General features: G+C 30.4%; 3 protein-coding genes and 2 long non-coding RNA genes across 6 annotated transcripts; 4 read left to right on the plus strand and 1 right to left on the minus strand.

Moving 5' to 3' along the window:
• Positions 1–10: 10 nt before the first annotated feature.
• LOC122520721 (intraflagellar transport protein 172 homolog) lies at positions 11–6,390 on the minus strand. The gene is made up of 8 exons (XM_043640946.1): positions 6,188–6,390; positions 5,951–6,094; positions 5,744–5,856; positions 5,465–5,650; positions 2,592–5,382; positions 2,089–2,532; positions 1,679–2,002; positions 11–1,287 (listed from the first exon to the last, which is right to left on the minus strand). The coding sequence occupies exons 1-8, from the start codon at positions 6,224–6,226 to the stop codon at positions 118–120; spliced, it is 5,211 nt and encodes a 1,736-aa protein (XP_043496881.1). The 5' UTR covers positions 6,227–6,390; the 3' UTR covers positions 11–117.
• LOC122520726 lies at positions 1,207–5,723 on the plus strand. Its single transcript, XR_006304609.1, has 4 exons — positions 1,207–1,498; positions 1,747–1,953; positions 2,134–2,257; positions 5,472–5,723. It is a non-coding gene; the product is annotated as an uncharacterized LOC122520726 (long non-coding RNA).
• Positions 6,391–6,745: 355 nt separating the features above from the next.
• LOC122521217 (upstream stimulatory factor 1-like) lies at positions 6,746–8,724 on the plus strand. 2 transcript variants are annotated; one of them, XM_043641746.1, is made up of 4 exons: positions 6,746–6,975; positions 7,254–7,635; positions 7,731–7,886; positions 7,963–8,724. In XM_043641746.1, exons 1-4 carry the CDS (start codon positions 6,935–6,937, stop codon positions 8,185–8,187), a joined length of 804 nt encoding a protein of 267 aa, XP_043497681.1. In that variant the 5' UTR covers positions 6,746–6,934; the 3' UTR covers positions 8,188–8,724. The 2 variants fall into 2 exon arrangements, with proteins under 2 accessions (XP_043497681.1, XP_043497682.1); XM_043641747.1 differs by having other exon boundaries at positions 6,747–6,975; positions 7,259–7,635.
• A 1,061-nt stretch (positions 8,725–9,785) lies between these two features.
• On the plus strand, positions 9,786–11,499 carry LOC122520929 (piggyBac transposable element-derived protein 3-like). The gene is made up of 2 exons (XM_043641252.1): positions 9,786–9,803; positions 10,100–11,499. The coding sequence occupies exon 2, from the start codon at positions 10,117–10,119 to the stop codon at positions 11,497–11,499; it is 1,383 nt and encodes a 460-aa protein (XP_043497187.1). The 5' UTR covers positions 9,786–9,803; positions 10,100–10,116.
• A 1,080-nt stretch (positions 11,500–12,579) lies between these two features.
• LOC122521218 lies at positions 12,580–13,168 on the plus strand. Its single transcript, XR_006304689.1, has 2 exons — positions 12,580–12,723; positions 12,800–13,168. It is a non-coding gene; the product is annotated as an uncharacterized LOC122521218 (long non-coding RNA).
• Positions 13,169–14,039: the final 871 nt, after the last annotated feature.

Raw genomic sequence — 14,039 nt, forward strand, 5'->3', positions numbered from 1 at the left:
ATTCGATCTATGGAAAAGTTTAATATAGTTTATTAAATAATATTCAGTATAATAAAATACATTTACATTAAACACACAGGTATGTATATTAACATCTATATAAAATATGTACATTTTTTAAAACGAATAAGTTGGAACGGCACCACACCAATCTTGTATAAATAAAATAATGTCGTTCAATGGCGAATCGGATGATGTTTGTCGAGCAACATTAACTAATTTAGTCCAATCGTCACGATCGGTTACACGGTTACTTTTTTCGAATTTAATCACCGGGCCACGAATCGGATATCCCGTTAACGTACATTCTTGTAAAGGTATTGAATTACTTATTGAACTAGTCAAAGAACCAATATAAACGCCACGTTGATCAATCGGCAAACCTTGTTCTACTTTTTGATCCATAGAAATAGCTAAAACCCATTCTTTAGCTTCTTCCCGTTGTTCCTTAGTCATACTTAAAGTAGCTGGTAAAGGTACTTCCAAGGGAAAATCAGTTACTCTGAGATCATCTACATCGAGAATATTGCTGTCTCCTTCTTCGATGCATTCCTCAAGATCAAGAAAATGATTTAAGAATATGAAAGCTTCGCTCGTTAGTCCACTAGATCGTGCATCGATACCAGCGTTATAGTAACAACGATCGGGTAACAAAATGTCTGAATAACGGATAAGTGTAATAGAGGTCTTTGTTATTATTCCGGTTAATCCTGAAAATTCATGGCATCCGTATCTAACTGCTGAATAATGGGTTGCTTCGAGATATTTACGAAATTTCAAACCACTTGCAGTAGATAAATCTAAACTTTTACATAATTCATACAAAACGCTTCGTAATTGTGACAAATATTTATACTCGTTATAAGTTTCATCAGAATTGAGAATTGTTTCTGATAATTTGAGATAAAGATTGAAGTATTGGGGGATTGGTAATGCACCGTATTGCATGTAAAGTCGAAGAGCTTGGATTGGTGAATGAGATTTTAGTAAATGGGCCGCACGTTGTGCGACATATTTGTGTAATAGTTCGGGACTTTGCATACTCGCTGCTTCAAATACTTGATCCCATTGACCTTTCTGTGCTAAAATTTCTAAAGCAGCTCCAGTATCAACTTCTACTAATTTGTCGATTTCTCCGTCTCTTATAATAGCATCTTTGTACTTTCCTTCCAAATATGGTTCTAATTCTGGGGCAAGTTCTCTAACAATTCGTCGTGCTCTTTCCCATTCGTTTACAGCAGCTAAAGCGTTTATAGCATCTCTAATCCTATCAGCTTGTAAAAATACCTGTGTTCATAAAAACATCGACTTTATTTACATATTTTATAAATTTAAGTCGTATATTATTATTATTATTATTATTATTGTTATTATTATTATTATTGTTATTATTATCATCATCATTATATAAAAAGCTGACTCATAAATAAGTCAGTTTTGACAAGAATGCATATTATTATAAACAAGTATAATTTACAAATGTTAAATTATTAAAAAGGTAACACATTTGTATTTATTTATTTATTTTATATCCAATTCTGGAAGAACTTTTTAAAAGTTATGAATTACTAAAAAAGCAACATAACCTCAAATAACGACTATTCTAACCAATAAAGGAATAAATAATTGTTAATTAATTTATGTATATGCCACTTTGCATATTAAGATAAAAATTTACCTGAGCAGAAAGAGCATGTTCACCAATATCAAATAATCGTGCTCCTAAATCTCCACCAATTTCTATAGCTATTTCTGGATCAGCTTGATGAAGAAGAATATCAGCTGCTCGAGTTAAAGAAGTTTTCGACGCTTGTGGATCTAGGATAAGAATATCCAATGCAGCACGTATTTCTCCAACTTCTAACCACTTCTGAGCTTCTTCTAAGGCATTCAATCCATCAATACCTGCACTTTTTTGTCCTAATTCTCTACGAAGTGCAGCCTCTTGACTTGGTAAATATTCTCTACATACTCTTAATGCCTCTGACCACATACCAGCTTTCTATATAATCAATCAAAAAGGTGTAATATATATATTAAGATGATTTTTAATAGAAAGAGTGAGCTTTTATTACAAGATTTTATTACCTTATAATGATCTACTATTATTTCTGGCTTGTGCGCTCTCAAAAGAAGAGATTCTGCAAGACTGTAATCCTGTGTTTCTGCTGCTTCTGTAGCTCTTGCAACAAGAACTTGATTTAATGCGTTTGGAATATGAGACTGTGCTACGTCTTCAGCAGCTTCCCAATCTCGAGTATGTATATACATTTGCACAGCTTCCATGGCTCTTCCAGCTTGAATAAATTCTTTTTCTGCCTCTGAAAATCTTCCTTCATCTTCCAATGCCATGGCTTTTCTATAATGAACTTCTTTCTTTTGATCCGATGTACCATATTTTGCTATTTCCAAAGCCCAATCGAATAGACCAGCTTCGCATGCTATTTGAAGGCAAGCTTCAAAGTATGTTAAACGCATTAATAATCTAGCTCCTAATTCTGGTACCAATGTACGTGCCCACATTAATGCCACCTATGAAATGGCGATATTAGTAATATATATGCAATTAATACTATCTTATATATTTTTACCTGTTGAGCAGCCTTTTCACCAGAAGCTTGTTTTGCAACACGTAAAGCATCTTCCCACATATTTGCTGATCTATAAGACGCTACAGCACCTCGCCAATCATTAGCTCCCAAAAAGTGTTCTTCTGCTTCCCGAGGTTTTCCAGCAGCATCCAATTCACGTGCTAAATGGGCATGAGTAGTTTGAAGTAACTCTGGTCTATATTTTGCAACTAATCTTATCATGTCACTACGCTGACCAGCCTTTCTATACATTGCTATTGCAGAATCATATTCTCCAATTGCAACATAGAGTGTTTCAGCATGCCGCAAATCACCAGTTTGTTCTAAGGTCTCTGCATGTTTTACAAGAACCTCATTAGCTTCTTCTTTATTCATATATTCTGTGGCTACTTCATGTGCCCGATTCCAATTACCAGATTGGATATGAGTATCAATGGCTCTTCTAGGATTTAGTGCTCGTAAAAATAAACTTTCTGCTAAATTTTTATCTCCTATCGATTCAAAATACTCGCCAAGCTTTTCACATTGCTTTTGTATTTGTGGATCATCGTCTTCGATTACTTGCATTATTTGTAATGCTTTTCTCCATTGTCGAGCATCAATAGCTGCATTTAAAGCAAGAGCAGTTTCTCCAGCTTCGATAAAATGATTTATCGCAGCATCGTAATGACCATTTGCAACTAAATGCTTTCCCCATTCTTTTTCTAAAATAACTACAGAAGTTGGATCGATTTTACGAGCCAATTCTAATGCTCTCGCATATACACCAGCTTCAGCATAACATTTAATAGCATCTATAGCATCGGATGTCTTTTCTAAAATTTCTCCTGCTAACTCCATCAAATCAGTTGCCTTTAAGGCTCGTACTACTTCATTAATAATTGCTGTATCTTCTAGTAATTCATTATTAACTAGTAATAGTCTAGCTGCACGTCCTGGTCTACGAGATTCTAAATAAAGTTTTATTGCACGTTGTGGATTATCTGTTTCCATTATAGCTGCTGCTTTGGCTGTTTGTCCATTTTCAAGTAACCATCCTAAATGACGATCTCTAAGCTCTGTTAAACCAGACCAACCACGACTTTGTGCCAAATTTAATGCATCTTCCCAATGCCAATATTTCTGATACATATCTAAAGCTTTATCTAATTCATTTTGTTCTAAATAAATAACTTCTGCAGTTTTCAATTCTCCATTCAATATTGCCAGCATAGCCCAACAATCTGGACTTGTCAATGAATCATTGCCCGTCTCTATTTGATATTTTTCCCCAACATTGACTATTTCTTGAAGAAATTTCGAACAAGCTACATCTCCAAGAGCAGCATAACATCGTGATGCGATTGATAATTCTCTAGCAGCCATTGCATTTCTTGCTACATTTTCCCACATAGCTTCAGCTTGCGGGGTATCACCTAATTCTTCTAAAAACAAGACAACTCTTCCAAAATCATTATCATGTAATGCTGTACCAAACTCAATCAGCCCTTCATCGAGTAGATAAGATACTCCATTACCCATTTCTTCGACTATCACAGAGGTTTGATTATTTTCTCTAATGATATCTACGGCATCACCACGAATAGGTATAAGAGTTGCTGCTTCTGGAGCATCTACATTATACCACACTGCTAATGTTTGACCTGTTTGTGCTACAACAACGTCGCTTCCAGGTACCCAAGATACAAAACCAACTCCCGTTAATAACAAAGTTTTACCTCCTTGATCATCACTCAACCATAATCTTCCTCTTTTATCTCGTGACAAAAGTCTATGTCCTGTTTCGCTTAATTCCAACCAATCGACTCGTACATCATGTGTTATCATGCTGATAGTAATACCCGTTACGAAATCAATTATACGTACTGTTCGCGGATCTAAGAGATATGCTAATCTTTTATTGTCTGCCATACCAGGCACATGTCTTTCATTAATTCTTATACTAACAACATGTGGATTTATTGCTTCAGTTCTCACAGATCCAAGTATTTCATTTTTACCATATTCAACAACCATTAATTCACCAGCACAAAATATCAAACAAACTCCAGGATATTCGAAAAAGAATTTTTCATTATTGCTTTTATCTTCCCAAGGTATTTCGCTAATAAGATTTTGTTCGATGTCGGTAATTAATAATGTTGTTGATGTGCGTGCTACAATATTATTGTCTTTTCGACCTAACACCTTTACATCTTCTATCTCATTTCCAGTACGTGATCTAATTACAACTGGTTGACTTGTACCATTTAATGGACGAACAATAACTTGACTAGGACCAACATATGCTACCTCGTGACTTCCTCTAACAAGAGTACGTCTTAATATAGTTTCAAATTGTTCAACAGTACCACACAATCCACCAATAATTAATCTAGAACCATCTTTGCGCCATGCCAATGCTGTTACTGTATAGAAATTAGGCAATTCTTTAATCTTTGCTTCTTCCCAAATTGCTCGACGAGGAGTCCAATCAAATATTCTTATTCTGTTCCATGAACCGATTGTAATACTTTGCCCACTAGGACTGCAGCATGCAACAGTCATTTCTTTTTCGTTACTATCTTTGCTGTAGTCAAAAGTTTTAAGAAGCTTTCCATGAGATTCATAAAACGTTATTTTCTTATCACAACCTGCTGCCATAATATGAGCTTGAGACCAGGCTAAAGCATAAGCTGGTACATTGTGAGTGCATACACGCCCCGAAGGTTCAACATTTCCGTCATCCGCCACATAATATCTTATAATACTACCGTCTGCATGACTTGATAGAAAACCAGTTCCTCTAATACTTAAAAGAAAGATTAAAGTAATTAGAATATTGTATTATTTATTTTTATTGTATTATATATTTATATAATCAAATGTGTTACTTTGTAGCCAATGCAATTGTCATAGCATCTGCCGTATACAAGGTTTGTACTTTATGAGTTTTTATGAATGCAGCACGGACTTTGCCATCTACGAGACCAGCTATAATTGGCCCTTCTGTAGGCCAGACTAAGCAAGTGACTGCTGAATTTTGTTTGAATTTATTGCATATAACTTTTTTTTCACCCCTATGAAACATTTTTATAAGTGACACATATGTTTGTAGTGCGACATCTAATAAAGATAATGATATGTAAAACATATAACAAATTTTTGATTACCATTCTTCACCAATTTTATAGACATAAATCATACAATCGGTCTGACCTACAGCTATTTTTATCGAATCTGGAGAAAATGCAATACCCTTAACGAGATAACTCTTCTTACCAAACTGAAATAAAAATTATTTATACATTTTCTTAAAAACTTTTTAAACCGATATAAGAAATAATTAATATATATTATTAATAATAAATATTATATGCCTTTGGTTCCACAGGCTTGGTAGAAAATCTATCTTTCATGATACCATTTTCATCAAATAAATAGATTGAACGATCAGTAGAAGCGACAGCAAGCTTTTGATTATTAGGTGACCAAACTATGCTAATAACTCTATTTTCACAATCCTATAAATAGAAAAGATATAAAAAATAAAATGCATGTTATCATATAATTTCATTTTATAAATAATAATAAAATACACATCTGAGATAACCTACTTGTGATGGTACAATTGTACCTAAATATTTAAGTAACATAACTTATTGTTAAAGTAAATTTCACTTTAAAAAGCAGCGTTATTCGTATATTACAAAAATACGATGAGTTAAAGCCATTGAATGTATATATACGGTTGCTTAGCAACATTCTCATACAAACAGTTGTAAATACGTATAACAAAGAAAATACAAAATCTCTATTAATAAAAGTTATGCGAAAAAATGAAATTAAGTTAATTAATTAATTTAATTTAAATGATTTTACATTGATAAACGATATATCGTAACGCTTTATACAATTTTTTATTGCTTATAATGTAATAATTCTTTTGCAATTTCATTGAGACTTTTAAAAATGGCGCATATAAAATTATTATTGTAAATGCAAAGTATTAAAGATTATTGAAAAGTTATTAAAGAGATTTTTGTTCGACAGTAATTGTACTTCAATTTTCTTCTTGATTTTATAATCGAAAGAAAATGAAAGAAAGAATAGAATATAGTAAGTGATTTTAAATGATATTAATTTTGTTCGTTAAAGATAAATTAAATATTTATCAACGTGATCTCTCAATAGAATTATCTTTATTTTTTATATGAAGTGTATTGGTCGATTTGTTACTTCTGCATTATTCCGTTGCGTCGCTCGTGAAAAGATGCTGCGTGTAAATTTAAAATAAATTATAACTATGAATTAAAATAATTGACTAAAAAATAATTTGAAACAGTGATTAATAGTTCTAAGCGATGATGGAAATTGTACATCATTTTGCTCAAATAGAAGAATGGTAAGTTACGTATCACATTTTTCTTTGTAAAATAACATAAAGTCTTATTATTTTTGATCATTCTGTTTGTTATATCAATAATGCACGTTTGAACTTTTTACTTTACGTGAAATAGAATATTTATTTGATTATCGTTATAGTTGCTTCACACACACATGTCGAGAAAAATTAAAACATTAAAATGAAATTATTTTATGAATTTAAGGTTATCCATTATATATCTCTGTTTATTTGAAAAATTGATTCAAAGAAATCCATAAATTTGATTTTTTTTTTAGTACAGATGAAACTACTATTTGTCATGACAATGTCAAAATGGTTTTGACAGAAGCTGAAATAATAGATATGGATGGTAATAAAGAAATTAAATCAGAGGATGACAATGTTCAGTATCAATTATGTCAGATAAATAGAGATGAAAGTACTGTGGCTTATCGTGTAGTACAAGTTAGCGATAATCAATTGGAGAATAGTGAATTGTCCATAGAAACTCCTGTAAATAATACCGTACAAGTTTTGACTTCTCCATTAAATGGACAGTTATATCTACTTAGTAATGGAAATGAAATGCTTACCTCAGACTCTACAAGAAATGTAATGCCTTGTGTTGCGAAAGTGCAAATAGAAGCATCTGAAAATCTTGTTCTGGGTGCTAAAAAGGTAAGACATTGGTAATAACTGTTACTTTACGCTGTTTCCTTATATAATCTCAGTCAATAAATGGTATTCAAAGTTTTTGTACAATTTTTCTCTAGAGAGACGAAAAGAGGAGAGCAACACATAACGAAGTAGAGAAGCGTAGAAGAGACAAGATCAACAATTGGATCTTTAAATTAGGAGAACTTATACCAGAAAATGTAAATGGAAATGGCATTAGCGAAGGAGATATGAAAGTTAATTCTGAATTACAAGTAAGATATTTCCATATATTGTTATACTATCTATTTTGACCATTATAGATCTTTTTCGAAATATTTTTGTTGATAGAGCAAAGGTAATATTTTAATGCAAGCCTGCGAATACATAACGGACTTAAGAAAGGTACGAGAAAATTATATTAGACATTTGGAAGAAAATACGCAGTTGTCAGAGGAAGCAAAAAATCTCAGACAAGTTGTGACACAATTGAAAAAAGAAAATTACCAATTAAAATCACAATTATCTAGTAATTCCAATTATATTGGTATTGAACAATTTCTTCGGCTACGATAAAATGATTTATTGCAGCATCGTAATGACCATTTGCGGCTAAATGCATTTCCTATTCTTTTTCTAAAGTAACTACAGAAGTTGAATCAACTTTATGAGCCAATTTTAATGCTCTCACATATACACCAGCTTCAGCATAACATTTAATAACATCCATGACATCGGATGTTTTTTCTAAAATTTCAAACAGTTGTAAATACGTATGACAACGAAAATACTAAATTTCTATTAATAAAAGTTATGCGAATATATGAAGCTAAGCTAATTAATTAATTTAATTTAAATGAATTTAAAATTGATGATACCAAACGATATATCGCAATGTTTTATACAATTTTTCATTGCTTAAATTTAGTGAATGAACTTATATAAAATATATGATATATAATAATTTCAATTTCAAGAATTTTCATTAAAAATTTTCGAGAGAGATAGCCGTGAAGAGTGCAAGAAAAAGGGACAGAAATGTAATAATTCTTATGCAACTCCATTGAGACTTTTTAATATGGTGCATATAAAATTATTATTATAAATTCAAAATATTATAGATTATTGAAAAGTTATTAAAAAGAGTTTTGTTCGACAGTAATTGTACTTCAATTTTCTTCTTGATTTTATAATCGAAAGAAAATGGAAGAAAGAATACAATATAGTAAGTGATTTTAAATGATATTCATTTTGTCCATTAAAGATAAATTAAATATTTATCAACGCGATTTCAACGAAATTATTTTTATTTTTTGTATGATGTGTGTATCCGTCGATCTGTTACTTCCGCATTATTGTCGTCGCTCGTGAAAAGATGCTGCATGTAAATTTAAAATAAAGTGTAGCTAGCATTTAAATAATTGACTAAAAAACAATTTGGAAGAGTGATTGATAGTTATAGGCAACGATGGAAATTGTACATTATTTTGCTCAAATAGAAAAATGATAAGTTACATATCACATTTTTCTTTGTAAGATAATAGAGAGTCTTATTATTTTTGATCATTTTGTTTGTTATATCATTAATACACGTTTGAACTTTTTACTTTACGTGAAATGGAATATTTATTTGATTATCGCTATAGTTGCTAAATGTTGTAAACAATTAAAAGCATTGAAATGAAACTATTTTGTGAATTTAAGATTATTCATTAGACATCTGTTTATTTGAAAAAACTGATTTAACCCTTCGTACCAGTTGCGTAGAGAGAATCTCTCACGCTCATTTTAAAACTTTTTTTTCTTTTTAATTTCAAATGGAATGACCATTTGAAAATTTTTTACCTTCACAGAATTTTATGCTTTACAGGATAACCAAAAAAACTTTATTAAAAACTCAAAAGTATAAATAAAATAAAAATATTTATTAATAGCTGTGAGAATTTCTCTCATCACTTCAGTCAAGTCGTTGATAAAAAAAAACGCTATTCGGATGGCTTCGTTATACTTCGGTTATTTCCGTAGTTTTTAGTCGCCATCTTTGAAATTAGATATATATGTGTATAAATACTTCGTGTTTTTTATGCTGCTGTTGTTGTTATTGTTTTAATATTTTAAAAATATAAAAATGTGATAATTAATTATAATTGTAATTAATTTTAAGTGACACAATCTTTTTAAGCATTAAATAAGTAAGTAAATTTAAAAATTTATTTTTTTCACATGAATTAATTGATTACTTTGACATGTAAACATATGTAACCTACAAACGTGTGTTGATGATTTTTTTATAAATAATAAGGATGTTTAAATATTTTAATGTACAAAAAATATCAAAAAATGTAATTATAGCACTTTAGAAATATAATTTATTGTTTTTTTCGCTTTTCATAAAAATCAAATCAAAATTTTTTTTATCTTTTATTCTTACATTTATTAATATAATTTATGTATTAAATTAAAAAAATTTATTTTTTTCTTTTGACAGGTGCAAAGCTAAGAAACATGGGCCGATTCTCTTTTGATTCTGACGACGAACTGTCTGAAGAGGAAAATCTTTCTGATCTCGATATTATGTCTGATGGTGAGTCAGAACACAGTGAACATAATTCTGAAACAGAACAATCAGCAGCAGACTCCGATGATGACAGTGATACAGATACAGATACGAATAACAATAAGTCAGTAAAAAATAAAGCTGTCAATACCAAATATGTTCTCGGCAAGGATAAAAGTACTCGGTGGTTCAGTGATCCTCCTAATCCGAAGGTTCGGACTCAAAAACATAATATTGTCACTGGTTTGCCTGGACCTACAAAACTGACAAAAAATTCAAAAACACCAAAAGATTGTTGGAATTTATTTTTACCGGCTGAAACTATTGAACAAATTGTTGCTCATACCAACATTTTTTTGGAAAAACTACGCTCGTCGAAGAAAAATAAAACTGATATTCAACCAACGTCTTGTGTAGAAATTAATGCTATGATTGGATTGTTATATATGCTTAGTGTTCACAAAGATTCTCGTGTTAATTTGAAAGAGCTTTGGGCCACTGATGGGACGGCTCCTGATTGTTATCGTGCTGTAATGTCTATGTCTCGATTCTGCACTTTGTTATCAGTATTAAAATTTGATGATATCAATGACCGCGAGGAACGCAAAAAAGTGGACAATTTAGCACCAATTCGAGAATTTTCAGATAGTTTCATTGAGCGTTGCCAGCAGAATTATACTCCAGGTGAATACTTGACCATTGATGAGATGCTTCAAGCTTTCCGTGGTAGATGTAAATTTCGTCAATATATTGCGAATAAGCCTGCACGATATGGAATAAAAATTTATTCCATGGCTGACTCTAAACGATTCTACACGTACAACATGGAAATTTACTGTGGTAAACAGCTACCAGGTCCACATGTAAAATCTAACTCTGCGATTGATGTTGTCAAAAGACTAACTGCTCCGATACTTAATACAGGAAGAAATATCACATGTGATAACTATTTTACCTCCGTACCTCTCGCTAATTATTTGTTGAAAAACAAAACAACTATTGTTGGAACGATTCGACGCAACAAGCGTGAACTCCCACGAGAATTGTTAGAAATTAAGAATCGGAGTATATGTAGCAGTAAATTTGTATTTACTGACAATAGCATGGTAGTTTCGTACATACCAAAAAAATCAAAAAATGTTTTGATGTATTCCACCATGCATAATTCAGCGAGCATTGACAATAGTACTGGAGAAAAAATGAAGCCAGAGATTATCACCTTTTATAATAAGACAAAAGCTGGCGTAGATGTTGTTGATCAGCTTCAAGGAGATTACAACGTTGCTCGTGACACGCGTCGATGGCCATGGTTGTATTTTACGCAATCTTGAACATTGCTGGGATAAACTCAAGAATTATTTACGAAGAAAATGTGGGGAAGAAAATTGTTCGAAGAGAATTTTTACGTCAACTGTTTTTTCAACTAGTGCAACCACAGTTAGTCCTTCGTAGTAAGTTGCCTAATTTGAAGTTAGAATTACGATCTGCTATTTTAAAAATTGGTAATATTAAACCAGAAAAACAAACGCATGTGTCTAGTCGTCGTTTGTGCTGTTATTGTCCACGCAGAGCTAATAGTTACACAACTAAAAGCTGCTCATCTTGCAATACACCACTGTGCAATCAACATACAGTGAGATATTGTACTGATTGTGATTTGAATCTGATTTCCAAGGATGACTTGTAATTTAGTTTTTAGGTAAAAATGCAATATTATATAAATCTGGTCACTTTTACCAAAAAATGATGCGTCATTACCAAAGAATATTGCTAAGTACTTAAAATGTAACAATGTTTAAAACATTGACCCTATTTTCTTACTTAAAATGTTGAAATTAAACTTTAATTAAAAGACAAAGTCTGATATTATTACGGTTATTAGTAGACAAATATAATTTAATTATAATTTATGAAGAAAAAATTTTATGTCAACTTAATTTCTATTTATGAAACGCAGTTTTCTTTAGAAAATTATTTGTTTGTTTATGTCATTAGAATTTTTTTTAAAGTTGACTTAAACTTTGTTATTTAAGCTAAAGAACTATATGTAATTATGAAAATATATTACTTAGTGCTTAATTAAAATGTTACAATTCTCAAAACATTGTGATTTACTTATGACTAAAGTTTGTTTACTGATTGTTGATAACATTTAGCGTAATTTTAAACTAAGAAACGTTAATTATTATTATTTATTAAAAAAAAAATTTATGTCCAATGTTTTCAAAAAATCATTACTAATCTGTTGAGAATATGTTTCTTTCAATTTGTGTTAATACAATAAATTAATTGCATAATAAAAAAATTTTGTGATTATTATTTATTTACCCAAAATGATCATTTTTATTTAAAAAATAAAATACTCTAGTAAAATATAATAGAATTATATCACTTCGAATTAGTTCATCAAGTTTAAAATTTCGCTCTTTGCGCCTGCGCAAATTTGAAATTTCGGTCTTGGCGCTTGCGCAATAGCGTGAGATTTTCTCTCATCACAACAGTAATGACTGTCATACGAAAGACAACCGGTACGAAGGGTTAATTCTGAATTACAAGTAAGATATTTCCATAAATTGTTGTACTATCTATTTTTACCATTGTAGATCTTTTTTGAAATATTTTTGTTGATAGAGCAAAGGTAATATTTTAATGCAAGTCTGTGAATACATAGCAGAATCTTAATTTTGAGAGATACAAGGAAATTATGTTAGATATTTGGAAACAAATACGAAGTTGTTGGAGGGAAGACAAAACTCTCACACCCACAGACAAGTTATGACGCAATTGAGGAAAGAATATTACCAATTATAATCACAATTATCTAGTAATACCCATTATATATTAGGCAATTAATTATTTATTAGATTTTATGATATTCGGTATATTATTTTGTTTTCAATGCTTACCAACGTGTTCTATATATTTTTACAGTAAATCGAAAGGACGTAATTAAATAATGTAACTTAGCACAATAAAACATAACTGTAGTTAATTATAAAATGTTTATTTACATGTATTTAACTAAACAATACTTGTATCTGATAAACGATATAAATCGCAATTATATAGTTATAAATTCAACTGTACATACATACTATAAACAATAACTTCATATAACGCGAACGATAGATTAAAAAAGTTGAAAATTTATTATTAAATCATTAAATCAGATGTACAAATATACAAAAACATTGCGCCATAATCAATAAGTAACTTTGTTCAAATGTTACATATGATATATGTTTTTAACTTGAAAGTTACTTTTTTATTATTTTTATTCTAAAATGCATTGAAGTTAACTGGTAGGTCTACAGTATTTACAATTGTAAAATACATCTATTTATGTACATTCAACAGAGCAACATGTTCAGTATTATGTTTTTTAGTTCATTGCCATAATATATATCTAAGTATGTTGATAATAACAAAATGAGCTTTATATCTTTTTTTATCCTTAAATATGCACATACAGTTTTATCATTATCAAATTTAGGGGAAAATATATATGTATATATATTTATATATGTATATATGTATGTATGTGTATATGTAATTTCTAGTATTATTATTGCTTCAAAGCACATTATTTTACTTTTTTTTTGTATGTAGCTGTTTTAGATATATTTGCATTAATATCTTGTACTCTCTATTGGGTCTAAGCAGTTATGGCAAGAGGCCTCCAATAGTAGTACAAGAAAAGGAATGATATTTATAGTTACGTGTCTCTAAATATTTTTGAGATTTTTTCAACTTTTTTTTTTTCGTTTATTTAAGATGGAATTAAAAATAAATATTAATCTTTGAAATCAACAATGTACATCTGATAGTATTTCTTTTCTTATCTCGTTAAGCATATATAAGTTCAATAAGT

The sequence above is a fragment of the Polistes fuscatus genome, unplaced genomic scaffold (assembly GCF_010416935.1).
Source record: "Polistes fuscatus isolate 324 unplaced genomic scaffold, CU_Pfus_HIC Scaffold4, whole genome shotgun sequence".
NCBI classification, from domain to species: Eukaryota; Metazoa; Arthropoda; class Insecta; order Hymenoptera; family Vespidae; genus Polistes; species Polistes fuscatus.

Bases quoted from the DNA above. Each gene is read 5' to 3' on its own strand.
- LOC122520721 (XM_043640946.1), bottom strand. From the start codon at position 6,226: ATGTTACTTAAATATTTAGGTACAATTGTACCATCACAA. The intron at 5,383-5,464 runs GTAACACATTTG...CTTTCTTTTAAG, and splicing joins ACAATTGCATTGGCTACAAA to TATTAGAGGAACTGGTTTTC. The intron at 2,533-2,591 runs GTAAAAATATAT...GCCATTTCATAG, and splicing joins GTGAAAAGGCTGCTCAACAG to GTGGCATTAATGTGGGCACG.
- LOC122521217 (XM_043641746.1), top strand. From the start codon at position 6,935: ATGATGGAAATTGTACATCATTTTGCTCAAATAGAAGAATG. The intron at 6,976-7,253 runs GTAAGTTACGTA...TTTTTTTTTTAG, and splicing joins TTTGCTCAAATAGAAGAATG to TACAGATGAAACTACTATTT. The intron at 7,636-7,730 runs GTAAGACATTGG...ATTTTTCTCTAG, and splicing joins TTGTTCTGGGTGCTAAAAAG to AGAGACGAAAAGAGGAGAGC.
- LOC122520929 (XM_043641252.1), top strand. From the start codon at position 10,117: ATGGGCCGATTCTCTTTTGATTCTGACGACGAACTGTCTGAAGAGGAA.